Source organism: Rana temporaria, chromosome 3, assembly GCF_905171775.1.
Source record: "Rana temporaria chromosome 3, aRanTem1.1, whole genome shotgun sequence".
NCBI classification, from domain to species: Eukaryota; Metazoa; Chordata; class Amphibia; order Anura; family Ranidae; genus Rana; species Rana temporaria.
In genome coordinates, this window is record NC_053491.1 from 105,897,856 (window position 1) to 105,911,007 (window position 13,152).

The 13,152-nt window shown below is 47.7% G+C and overlaps 1 protein-coding gene across 4 annotated transcripts in view; it reads right to left on the bottom strand.

Annotated features, from left to right (window-relative positions):
- Nucleotides 1–13,152, bottom strand: part of DENND6B (DENN domain containing 6B) — a 76,793-nt gene that overhangs the window by 40,482 nt on the left and 23,159 nt on the right. For all 4 annotated transcript variants that reach the window (XM_040343194.1, XM_040343193.1, XM_040343196.1 and 1 more), the window contains 2 exons: nt 3,144–3,249; nt 1,629–1,708 (listed from right to left, as the gene is read on the bottom strand). In XM_040343194.1, coding sequence (XP_040199128.1) covers nt 1,629–1,708; nt 3,144–3,249 — 186 coding nt within the window. The remainder of the gene's footprint in view (nt 1–1,628; nt 1,709–3,143; nt 3,250–13,152) is intronic.

A 13,152-nucleotide genomic window follows, 5' to 3' on the forward strand; every position in this document is an offset into this window, starting at 1 on the left:
GGTGCGGGAGCGAGAGGGGGCGGCGCTCCGGCGCCCTCTATGGACGCACCGTCACTGTACCAGATACTGACTACTAGCACCAGCACCTTCACTGTGATCACTGTGCACACACAGCCATCCATCCAGCTTGCACCTTATGGACATTATCTGCACTGCGTTTTTTTTTTTTTATTCATTTTTATTTAATTTTATGGAATTTAAGTGTGAATATATTTATTTATGGTTGCACATGCCACATGATGATGCCATTTTAAAGAGTTTATGAGTTTTATTCTCACATCTATTTTGTGGTACACTTTTCACAGTATTTGGACACTTTATTAGTCCATCGTTTATACTGTCGCAGCCGATTTATATTTTATTGTTGCTATTTTTACCATTCATTTATTGCCTTTCGAGTGTACCTGTCACAAAAGCACATTTGCACTTTATCACCAATTTATGAACAGTGCAGCACTACTTCTACATTTATAATGAAGTGTTAGTGTGGATTTTAATAAATTGGTCGTTATCATTTTACACTATTGGAGCACTTTTTCTTGAAACACAGTTGAATATTGGATGGCCGTTTTGGCTGAGTTGAAACACACAGTAGATGGTCGTTTAGCCCTTTGGAGTTTTAATTAACAAGCTCTTGAGCCGAACACGAGAGTGGGAGGCAAGTTTAGCTGGTGAGTGCGATTCCAGAGGTGTGGTGTCACAAGCATTGCAGTGTGGTGGAAGATTTTAAGAAGATTGAATCTTGTTTGAATATCATTTCACTTTATGGACTAATTATTTATTGATTAGCCACATGTCACGTGGAACTATTTATATATATTATTTCTATCACTAGTGATTTGTTTACAGTTATTCAGCGATTGGTACTAGGGTACTGATCTCATGAGCGCTACATTTTTGTCCTATTTTCACAGTTTGATCTATAGGTTGAAATTCAGTTTATCATTATTATTTTTTAAGTGGCAGCTTTTATCTCACATTCTTTTCTTTGGCGCAGTGGTGGTACAGGATATTAGGGGCGGTTTCATATCTTTATACCAATAGTTCAATAACTGTAGTCTTGTATGAATTTAATGGTGTATTTAAAAGACCAAAAGAAAGCAACTAAAATAAGTTCATATTTTGGGCTTACATACACTTTGTTTATGCTCCGTGAGCAAACAGCTGGCGACTGTCAGTAACCGACTCTCTGCTCCGACACACCCCCCCCCCCCCCCCACACACACACACACAGAGAGCTGCGCTGTGGAAAATGTGGGAGCAGCTGGCTCTCAGTGGCACGCTGAGAGGCTGAGCCAGGTGTCAGCCCAGGCTCCTGGTTGGATTCCAATCATATGGATGCGATCTTTCTCCAGCCTAGACTAGCTCTGACATCAACCACCAGCGGGATTCAACCTGCAGTTGGCTGAAAACAAGTCACAGGAGTGCAGACCGAACTGCACTCCTGTGATCCACAGGAGAAGAAGTACAGCCAACAAGCTTTGGCTGTACTTCTCCTTTAAAAGTCAATAGCTGAGACATAATAATTGTGATTTGTCCTTAAAGAAGGTACAATAAGATTATTCTGTATATGGACCTACATATGGATATAACTACTACTATTTCTGCTGCTACTGAAGGCATAATACCTGTAGAACAAGGCCCATGATTGGTAGAGACAGTGAAAGTCCTGGTTCTGGAAATGGCCAGCGGTCAATCTGGTTACATACTGAAGGAGATAAAAATATAAGTTTGCTTAGCTTAAAAGTAGACGCATGTAAAATTATGGTAAAATCAACAGTGCTGTATTCCTTATCCTTGTCTGTTACCTTAATGGCCCACTGTGAACAAAGTAGAGAGACAGTAAGTAGTGAAGCAAGCAAAAGCAATAAAGCTTGCACCTTCAAAAACAAATCTACAGTCGCCGCTCCTGTATTTCTGTCCTGAGAGCATTCCGGTCGATTTTTAGAAACCAGTCAGGAATCGTATGGTTGCTTTCTTGAATAAAGCAACCCATCAATTACAGCCCAACCCCTATTGCTCCTCCAGTTGATACAGTATCCAATTAGAACATTTGTTCTGTATTTGTGACATGAGGTTTAGCAGCACCAGACAAATGGGAAGATACAGCAGAACAATCTTAACTAAGATTACAGATCTTTAAAAATGAATGTCAGCAAAGGATGAGCACACAGGGACGCGGGGGCAGCATACGTATGCCGCCTGCCACCCCCATCGCCTGTTTTTCAGGTGTACAGGGGATCTGCATGGGTCCCCTGGAGCATAGGGCTGGGTCGCAATTGTGACCCCTGTAGGTAGTTCCCTGGCTAACAGTAAAAGTTAGTGTCAGGTTAGGGTTAGAATATTGTGCAGTTTCACGATTAATCAAGCATAACATTAGGCTGGGAGGTTAAGTATTAAGAATATATGATGTATAGGATGCCGGGGATGGGACATATGTGTCCCCATTATGTGGGTTGTGGGGGACGAAGGGGGACGAAATTAAACAATTTTGAGTATTCAGGGATTGTCAACCTAGGGTAAGGAGTTCCAGTGTCCTCCTGCAAAAGGGGAAAACAGACTTAGTTTTCTCAGGGATTGTCAAGTCCTGGTATGGGACCCAGAATTTAGAGGCTCTGGGTTTTTTTGGTGGGAAAGAGCCCTCAAACCCCGATTATGGGTATTTGGGTCCTGTATGGATTAACCTGCCTGCAAGAGGAGGGCTAAAAAGGACAGGAAGGAGTCAGCAGGTGTCTGTGAGGTGTAGAGTGGAGCATGACACAGATGTGTGAGGACTGTGTGTGGTCTGTATCCAAGACATTGATGAACTGTGGAGACTTCTTTTTTGGGATCCTTGGAGCAGGTGGGGGACTTTAAACCCTGTATGGGAGAAGTTTTATGCTGGCGGTGAGCCATATCTTTGTGTTACAAGTGTATTAAGCATTTTGTTTGTGCTAAAGGAAACTGTTTTGTTTTGCATGTTTTTGAAGGAATAAAGACAGCTAACTGGTGATCCCAGGCTCCCCAATATTACAATTAATTCATTAGGGCTTAGGTTGTGGGTCATTTAGGAAAACTGGTTATTTTTTACTTATTTTCAGAGCCAAAACCTTAGCCCAACAAACACCAGCAACAGGTCATGAAAAAAATATTTACATTCTTACCAGCTTCAAGACATGGCTCCAGTTTGTTGAAATATTCAGGTGCAATCAGTTGCAAAAGTGTGTGGAAGAGATTGGTATATGGCAAACTTGAAAGGAGAACTAAAGACTGAAAAAAGGGAAAGGGAAAACAGTCACATACCTGTAAACAAATTAACCAATGTAACAATATAATGCAAGGAGCATGGAACGCAGCACCACATAGCATTCACAGGTCAGTGTTTAATAGCTTGTTGGCGAGTGTAATACACAGCTGAGAAGTATAATGCACAACAAATAAGAAAATAGAAAAACTAGCATGAGTGTCGTGACCTAGTACAATCCACAACCAACATTGATGATGGTGAACACATACTTTTGAATTTGGACTCTTCAGTAACCCTCTAGTTAGAATTAGGATTGAAATTACAATTAGATTATCTATCTGTCGTTTACAACATAATTTAATTGACCCTTTCCTATGCACCTAAATGATCAATTATTTTATATGCTACAAATGCCATAATACCAATATAAGCAAACATTTCCAACCAGTCTAATAATTTTTTTCATCTATTCCACCTATAAAACTGAATAAAAGGGGCCAATAAATGCCTACACATAGGATTTTTGAGGATCCGATTTGAAGGTGGGATTGCCAACAACATAATACCAGTTAAAAGTATAACTTCAGTAATTCAATCATGTATATTACAGCAAGTATTCTACCTACATACACCTTTAAAGATGCAAACATGTGTTGTAGCTCCCCCCCAGGTCTAAAGCCATAGATTATGCAATTTTCTTTCTTTGTTTGATTCCGGAAAGCCGTCCCTGTGGGAAGAACACAGTGATTATTGCCAGCGGCTATAGCCATGGGCAATAATCGCATGCAGAAATCCAACATGCTACACAAGTTGATCATAGATGGATCGAATCTCAGCCGCTCCAGGCTGAACCAGCCAAGATTCAAACCATCTATGACCAGCTTAAGGTAAAACTAAAAGGCAAAACTTTTTTTTTTGCTTTGGATAGAGTGGAGATGGATTAGAATACCTTTCAGTTTTTATTGCTGTCTGTACCCCATTAAGGAGATTCGCCACCTCTATTTAACCCATTTACTGTTTTCATTGAAAGCAAAAGAAAATCCCCAAATGTTGGGTTATCCCCAGAAAAGTAATAGAGGGGAAATATTCCAATGGGGACACTAGTTCTTGTGACCCTCAAAGAATTCCCTTAATTTGCAGGGATTTCCTCTCATTATGGGACAGTAAGTGATGCGAAATCTATGCGATGGGACACAGATGGTGAGGGGAAAAAAAACTGACAGGGGTTATAACCCCCCCCCCCCTCCCCATTACTCTATCCAAAATGAAAAGTTTTGCCTATAGTTGTTCTTCAAGAACCTAACATCATTTGGGTCACATTGGAGTCTGACAGGTCTACTGTAGCAATTAAAGATGATGGTTTAAAAAAAAAAAAACACACACACACACACACACACACATCCAGTGAGCCAAGGTCCCTTTCACACGGACGGATAGAATGATGCTTTTAGCTGCGGATTCTCAAGTTATTTACCGCAGCTAAAAGCACACAAAGCTTTCCTATGGCTCCATTCACACACTGCGTTTAGTTACATGCGGTTTGGTGCAGATAGAAAAAATAAAATTGACTGCGTCCAGGAATGAATGAATGAATGAAAAACGTATAAAGCGCGGCGCATGCGAACTGAATCGCTTCTGGGCGCTAGTTGTTCGTGTCTCATGACATCAAAAGAGCAGAGTTTTGATCTGTCTTCTGAAAGTCAGGTGGTTTTCCTCCAACCGAATGCTGGTTGGTAAAGCGTTCCATAGTCTAGGACCCTGAAAAGCAAACCTTCTTTCTCCTTTGGACTTATATTTGGTTTTTGGTACCCTGACCAGATTTTGGTCGGTGGATCGCAGAACGCGATTCGAATTGTGAGGTTCTATCTTGTCGCAAAGATATTGCGGAGCCTTCCCATGGATGCACTTATGTGTTAGGCAGAGTGCTTTAAATGCAATTCTGTCTTTTACTGGCAGCCAGTGAAGGGTTCTCAACGAAGGTGAGATTGATTCCCATTTTTTTTTCCCAGTCACCAGTCTGGCGGCCATATTCTGAACGACTTGCAGACGGGAGATTTGGTACTTTGGGAGTCCGAGGTACAGGGCGTTAGCATAGTCCAGTCTGGAATTCACGATTGTTCCCACCACGACTGCTACATCTTCTTTGGGGACGTAGCTATGGCGTGATTTGGCGCAGCTATCTGCACATAACAGCAGGTAATTGCAGTGCACCATGTCAGCTGCGTTTGGTATGAATCATGAGAGGGAACTCCACGCCAAATTTTAAATAAAAAACAGCATGGGTTCCCCCTCCAAGAGCAGGCCCTTGGGTCCCCCCCAAAAGCCATACCAGACCCTTATCCGAGCACGCAGCTCAGCCAGTCAGGAAAGGGGGTGGGGACGAGCAAGCGCCCCCCCTCCTGAACCGTACCAGGCCTCATGCTCTCAACACGGGGGGGTGCCCTGCGGCCCCCCCTACCCCAAAGCACCTTGTCCCCATGTTGATGAGAAGGGCCTCTTCCCAACAACCCTGGCCGTTGGTTGTCGGGGGTCTGCGGGCGGGGGGCTTATCGGAATCCGGGAGCCCCCTTTAATAAGGGGGTCCACAGATCTCAGCCCCCCACCCTATGTGAATCAGTATGGGGTACATCGTACCCCTACCCATTCACCTGGGGGAAAATGTGTCAAGAAAAAAGAAAAAAACAACACTAGACATTTTTTTTTAAATGTATTTATTAGGCAGCCTCGGGGTCTTCCGACTTCTCCCGCTCTTTCTGCCGGGCTAGTCCTCTATCTTCTTTCAGCTCTTTTACTAGCGGCGGCCCGGTCTTCTGCCTCGTCTTCTTCTGATGTTGACTCGACTATCTCTCCCGCTGTAATGCCGCGTGCGCGGTGCGCAACGATTTATATAGGCCTCTTATGACGTCACAGTCCCATCATGCTCCGGGTGGTAAAGACACGGAAGACCCCCAAAGACGGAAGACCACCAAAGACGGAAGAAGACCGCCGAAGACCAGGCCAACGCTGGTAAAAGAGCTGGAAGAAGATAGCAGAGGAGCCCGGCAAAAAGAACTGGAGAGCGGAGACGTCGGACGAAGACCCCCAAAGACGGAAAACGACCCCCAAAGACCGGGTCACCGCTAGTAAAAGAGCTGGAAGCAAATAGAGGAGCCCGGCAGTAAAAAACGGAGAACGGGAGAAGAGAGCGGTAAAGTCGGAAAAGACCCCCCAAAGACGGAAGACGACCCCCAAAGATCGGGCCACTGCCAGTTAAAGAGCTGGAAGAAGATAGCAGAGGAGCCCGGCAGAAAGAACCGGAGAACGGGAGAAGAGAGCGGTGAAGACAGAAGACGGCCCCCAAAGACGGAAGACCCCCAAAGATGGAAGAAGACCCCCAATGACCGGGCCACTGCTAGTAAAAGAGCTGGAAGGAGATAGCAGAGAGGCCCAGCAGAAAGAACCAGAGAGCTGAAGAAGAGAGCAGAGAAGTCAGACGAAGACCCCCAAAGACGGAAGACCCCCAAAGACCGGGCCACCGCTAGTAAACGAGATGGGAGAAGATAGCAGAGGAGCCCGGCAGAAAGAACCGGAGAGCAGGAGAAGAGAGCGGAGAAATCAGACGATGACCCCCGAAGTCGGAAGACCCGCAAGGACCCCCAAAGACGGAAGACCCCCAAAGACGGAAGACGAATGAAGAAGGGGCCGACGCTAGTAAAAGAGCTGGAGGAAGATAGCAGTGGAGCCCGGCAGAATGAACTGGAGAGCGGAGACGTCGGACGAAGACCTCCAAAGACGGAAGACGACCCCCAAAGACCGGGCCACCGCTAGTAAAAGAGCCGGAAGCAGATAGCAGAGGAGCCCGGCAGTAAAAAACGGAGAACGGGAGAAGAGAGCGGTTAAGTCGGAAAAGACCCCCAAAGACGGAAGACGACCCCCAAAGACGGAAGACGGCCCCCAAAGACAGAAGACGGCCCCCAAAGACGGAAAGACGGCCCCCAAAGACGGAAAGACGGCCCCCAAAGACGGAAAGACGGCCCCCAAAGACAGAAGACGGCCCCCAAAGACGGAAAGACGGCCCCCAAAGATGGAAAGACGGCCCCCAAAGACGGAAAGACGGCCCCCAAAGACGGAAAGACGACCGGGCCACCGCTAGTAAAAGAGCTGGAAGAAGATAGTGGAGGAGCCCGGCAGAAAGAACCTGAGCGCGGGAGAAGAGAGCGCAGAAGTCGGAAGAAGACCCCCAAAGACGGAGGACAACCCCCAAAGACGGAGGACAACCCCCAAAGACGGGGCCAACGCTAGTAAAAGAGCTGAAGAAAGATAGCAGAGAAGCCCGGCAAAAGGCAGAAAGAACCAGAGAGCGGAGAAGTCAGAAGACCCCTGAAGTCGGAAGAAGACCCCCGGAGCTGCCTAATTAATTATTTTAAAAACCTGTCTATAGTGTTTTTTTTTTCTTGACACTTTTTCCCCCAGGTGAATGGGTAGGGGTACGATGTACCCCATACTCATTCACATAGGGTGGGGGGCCGGGACCTGGGGGCCCCCTTATTAAACACTTGCCGCCCGCCAATGACAGATGGACGTCGGCAAAGTGGTTGTAGAATCCTGACTGGACGTCATATGACGTCCTCAGGATTCTGAGCCGCTGCGCGCCCCAGGGGGCGCGCATCGCGGCGATCGTTGTTGCAGGGTGACAGTCTGACACCCCGCAACACCGATCTTGGTAAAGAGTCTCTCACGGAGACTCTTTACCACGTTATCAGACGTGTCCAACCACGGCTGATCACGATGTAAACAGGAAGAGCCGTTGATGGCTCTTCCTCACTCGCGTCTGACACCCGCGAGTAGAGGAGAGCCGATCTGCGGCTCTCCTGACAGGGGGGGTTAGCGCTGATTGTTTATCAGCGCAGCCCCCCCTCGGATCGCCACATGGACCACCAGGGAAGCCCACCCTGGACCACCAGGGAAGGGCAAACCAAAAAAAAAGGGGGCAAAAAAAAAAAAGTCTTAAAAAAAAATGTCTGGAAAAAAAAAAAAGATGCCAATCAGTGCCCACAAATGGGCACTGACTGGCAACATAAGTAAATCAGTGCCGCCCCACAGTGCCCATCAGTGCCACCCCACAGTGCCCATCAGTGCCACCCCACAGTGCCCAGTGCCACCCCACAGTGCCCATCAGTGCCACCCATAAGTGCCACCCATGAGTGCCCATCTGTGCCGCCTATGAGTGCCCAGTGCCGCCCATGAGTGCCCATCAGTGCCGCCTATGTGTGCCCATCAGTGCCGCCTATGTGTGCCCATAAGTGCCGCATACCAGCGCCACCAATCAGTGCCACCTCATATGTGCCCGTCAGTACTACCTCATCGATGTCCATCAGTGCCATCTCATCTGTGCCCATCAGTGCCACCATATCAGTGCCCGTAATTGAAAGAGAAAACTTACTTATTTACAAAAAAAAATACAGAAAAAAATAAAAACGTAATTTTTTTTCAAAATTTTCAGTCTTTTTAGTTGTTGCGCAAAAAAAAAAAAAAAAAAAATCGCAGAGGTGATCAAATACCACCAAAATAAAGCTCTATTTGTGGGGAAAAAAAGGACGCCAATTTTGTTTGGGTACAGTGTAGCATGACCGCGCAATTGCCATTCAAAGTGCGACAGTGCTGAAAGCTGAAAATTGGCTTGGGCGGGAAGGTGCGTAAGTGCCCTGTATGGAAGTGGTTAAAGGGGGTTCTCGGATTCCGATATGCTCCCCCGCAGACCCCGACAACCAACGGCCAGAGTTGTCTGGAAGAGGCCCTTTTCCTCATCAACATGGGTACAAGGTGCTTTGGGGTGGGGGGGGCACAGGGCGCCCCTGCCCCAAAGCACCCACCCTCCATGTTGAGGGCATGCGGCCTGGTACGGTTCAGGAGGCGGGGGCGCTCGCTCGTCCCACTACCTTTCCTGACTGGCCGGGCTGCATGCTCGGATTAGGGTATGGTATGGCTTTTGGGGGGACACCCGCGCCGTTTTTTCATAGGGCTTCCCTTTAAATCCATACCAGACCCAAGGGCCTGGTATGCTCTTGGAGGGGGAACCCATGCCACCGTTTTTTTATTTAAAATTTGGCGTGGAGTTCCCCCTCATGATTCATACCAGACACAGTGCCTGGTATTGGCGGGGATTCAAGTCGGATCCCCGTTCAATATCGTGCCGCAGCTAAATGCAACCGCATGTAAACGCAGCTAATTGTACTGTACAAATCTTGAATTTCACAGAAAATAAACATGCTTTTAACTGCGGCAGAACAGCCGTCAGTATGAAAGGGGCCTAAATGTCTTGGGGGCAAAAAAAAAGCAAGTTAGGCTTACCGGTAACTTGTTTTCCAGAAGTCTTTCAGGACAGCACCTCGAGAGATAGTGGCTCCTCCCTCTCCAACAGGAAACACCTTCATTCCAAACTTTAAAGGGAGGCTCCTCCCAGCACACTTCAGTTGTTACCGAGAAACCTCCGGCCCCGGCTGGAACATATAAACACATAGGTTAGTCACAGCATGGCACATTTAACAAGTATCTCAAACGGGCGGGTTGCTGCTGTCCTGAAAGACTTCTGGAAAACAAGTTACCGGTAAGCCTAACTTGCTTTTTCCCAGAGCGTCTTTCAGGACAGCACCTCGAGAGGATACCAGAGACTTACCACCTTAGGGCGGGACAACAGCTTGTAGGACCTTTCTGCCAAATGCTTGGTCCTTGGCAGAAATCAGGTCCAATCTGTTATATCCTCTGTGTTGTGAGGGAGACAAGACTCTGGTCTGGTACAATGGATGTTTATTCAGTACAGACTGTACACTGGAACATGCATCTCAGGACATTACAGGTTATCTCTGCTTTCTACATGTGGTCTCTCTAAGATGGCTACTATACCCCTTGACCCTTGTCATCACTGCTGGGTGGAGCCAGCCTTAAAGTGCCAGTACATGTGAAACCCTTCAGGTATAACACCTTCCATCCATCCCTAAAAAAAAAAAAAAACAAACAAAAAAAAAAAAAACACAACAAAACAATAACAGGCACAAAACATTAACTGATAGCTGTCCAATAACAGTCCTCCAAACACAGGAGAATTACGGGACTTCAAGCTTCCAGGAACCGTTGCGGGGTTAATATGTCATCGGATCACTTCCGTCGGCCCCGTCGAAAGTCTCGTAACCGCTCTTGCAACTGAAACCGGTCAGGAGGGCGACAGTATCGTTGAGGCCGGGCATCCAGCGATTCGGGACCGGAGGATACTGGGCTGGCCGGAATGGGTACCGGCGGGGCCAAGAAGGGATCCCCCAGCTCAGAGGGTAAACAGACCTCCGGACCAGAGCTGGAGGGCTCTGTTGGAGACGAGTTCAAAAGTTCAGAGTCCCCACAATCATCAGTCTCTGTGCATCCTGATTCGCTGGGAGCAGATCCTTGAGACACTGGTGGTTCAGCTGGCATCAGGGATTCGGGCAGTTGAGAACGAGGACGCAGTTGGTCCGCATGACGTCTGCAAATGGAACCATCTTCCAGGCGGACCTTGTACATCTTGGGTCCCAAGGTCTCTGCAATGACAGCAGGAAGCCAACGGGTGTTGGAAGCCCCATAAGATCGGGCCCATACCTTTTGTTGGGCTGTGAATCGGGGGAGCTCGTTGTGTTTGACCATTTTGTCTTGGGACTGTAGTACATGTTCCTGGACTGTTTGAGGGCGGAGCATATCCAAAACAGTCCATGGCTGCCGCCCCAGAAGGAGTTCTGCTGGAGTTTTCCCAGTGGTTGCATGTGGTGTGTTTCTGTAAGCAGAAAGGAAGGAGTCCAGCTGCTGGGGTGACAGGGACTGTTGTTTACTTGCAGCCACTGTAGCTTTGAAGTAGCGTTTAAAAGTCTGCACAAACCGCTCTGCTTGACCATTTGTAGCCGGGTGGTAAGGTGCGGTCAACTTGTGCTTGATGTTGTGGGCAGTCAGGAAATGCTGAAACTCCTGACTGGTGAATTGTGCACCGTTGTCTGTGACGATTTCTCTGGGGTATCCAAACGTAGCAGCGAGATGTAACAGTATGGAAACCGTTGCCTTAGTCGTTGGCTGAGTAACAGGAATGACCTCAGGCCACTTTGAATGGGCGTCCACTATGATCAAGAAGGTGTGTCCTCTGATCGGGCCAGCAAAGTCCAAGTGTAGGCGAAACCAAGGAACCGTGGGCCAAGTCCAGGGCTGGACGCACCCTCGAGGAGGGTCTCTTGCCGTTTGTGCACATCCAGCACAAGCATTCACATATGTTGTGATATCTGAGTCTAGGTTTGGCCACCACACATAGCCTCTGGCCTTTTGTTTCATACGTGTGCTCCCGGGATGACCAGTATGTAGCAAGTCTAGAATGTGTCTCCGGAGGGTCTGTGGAATGATCACTCGGTCTCCCCATAAAACACAGTTGCCAGCCACAGTTAATTCCATACGCCTACGGAAATAAGGTTCATACTCCTGTGTGACAGTTGCAGGCCAACCGGAACGTACCCAGGAGAGTATGGTTTTCAGAAAGGTATCCTTGGTTGTATGGGCTGCTATCTCCCCAGAAGACAAGAAGGACAGGCTGGTGTAACGACAACTCCTGACCGGTGGAGAAGAGTCCATGGACCTCCCTGTCAGTCGGGACATAGCGTCCGCATTAGCATTGGCATCATGACCACGATACTAAATTTTGTAGCTGTATGCCCCCAAGAATAGGGCATAGCGTTGGAGGCGGGCCGCAGTAGTCTGGGAGATGCCTTTGTCAGGGCTAAAGATCTGAAGGAGTGGTTTATGGTCCGTCAGTATGGTGAATTCCCTACCATACAGGTAAAGATGAAACTTCTTAATTGCCCATATCAGCGCAAGAGCCTCTTTGTCAATGTGTGAGTAATTGCTTTCTGCTTTTGTCAAAGACCTGGAGGCAAATGCCACTGGTTTTTCTGACCCATCTGGTAAGATGTGAGATAGTACCGCCCCCAGACCATAGGGTGAGGCATCACAAGCCAAGGTGAGAGGCTTCTGGAGGTCATAGTGCACGAGCATGCGTGACGCCAACAGCTTCCGCTTAGAAACTTCAAAAGCACGTTGGCATGCAGCCGACCAGTCCCATCTGGAGTGTTTCTCCAAAAGCTTGTTCAACGGAAACAAGGTGTGTGCCAGATCTGGCAGGAATTTGTGGTAATAGTTCAGCAAGCCAAGGTATGATCGCAGCTGCTGGACGTTGGTTGGGGCTGGAGCTTTGACTAAAGCATCAACCTTGGCTTCCGTGGTGTGTATACCTTCTGCATCCACAAGGTGGCCACAAAACTCCAATTTAGGCACCATGAATTGGCATTTTGCTAAGTTCACTTTCAGACCCTGTTCTTGGAGTCTCGCCAACACAAGCTCCACATTCTGCTTGTGTTCCTGGTCGGTCCGACCTGTAATGAGCATGTCATCTAGCAGGCACTGAGTTAAAGGAATGTCCGCCAAAATCTCGTCCATTTTTCGTTGCCAAATGGCTGGGGCAGAGGCTACCCCAAACACCATCCGATTATATTGATACAGTCCCTTGTGGGTGTTGATGGTCAGAAACTTGCGGGAAGAAGGATGGACCTCAAACTGTAAATATGCTTGTTTGAGATCAAGCTTGGTGAACTTTTGACCTCCTGCAAGAAAGGCAAAAATGTCATCTACTCTGGGTAGGGAATACTGGTCTATTTCCAGTTGAGAGTTCAGTGCCATGCGGAAATCGCCACAAATGCGCAAGTCCCCATTCGATTTCTTTACCGGTACAACTGGTGATGCCCACTCGCTGTGCTCTACCTTTGAGATGACACCTTGTTCCTCCAGCCGACTTAGTTCTGCTTCCACACCTGCTCGGAGTGCAAAAGGTACTGTCCGAGCTTTGAAGAACTTAGGCTGAGCGTTGGGTTTCAGCTTGAGTCTCACACAGT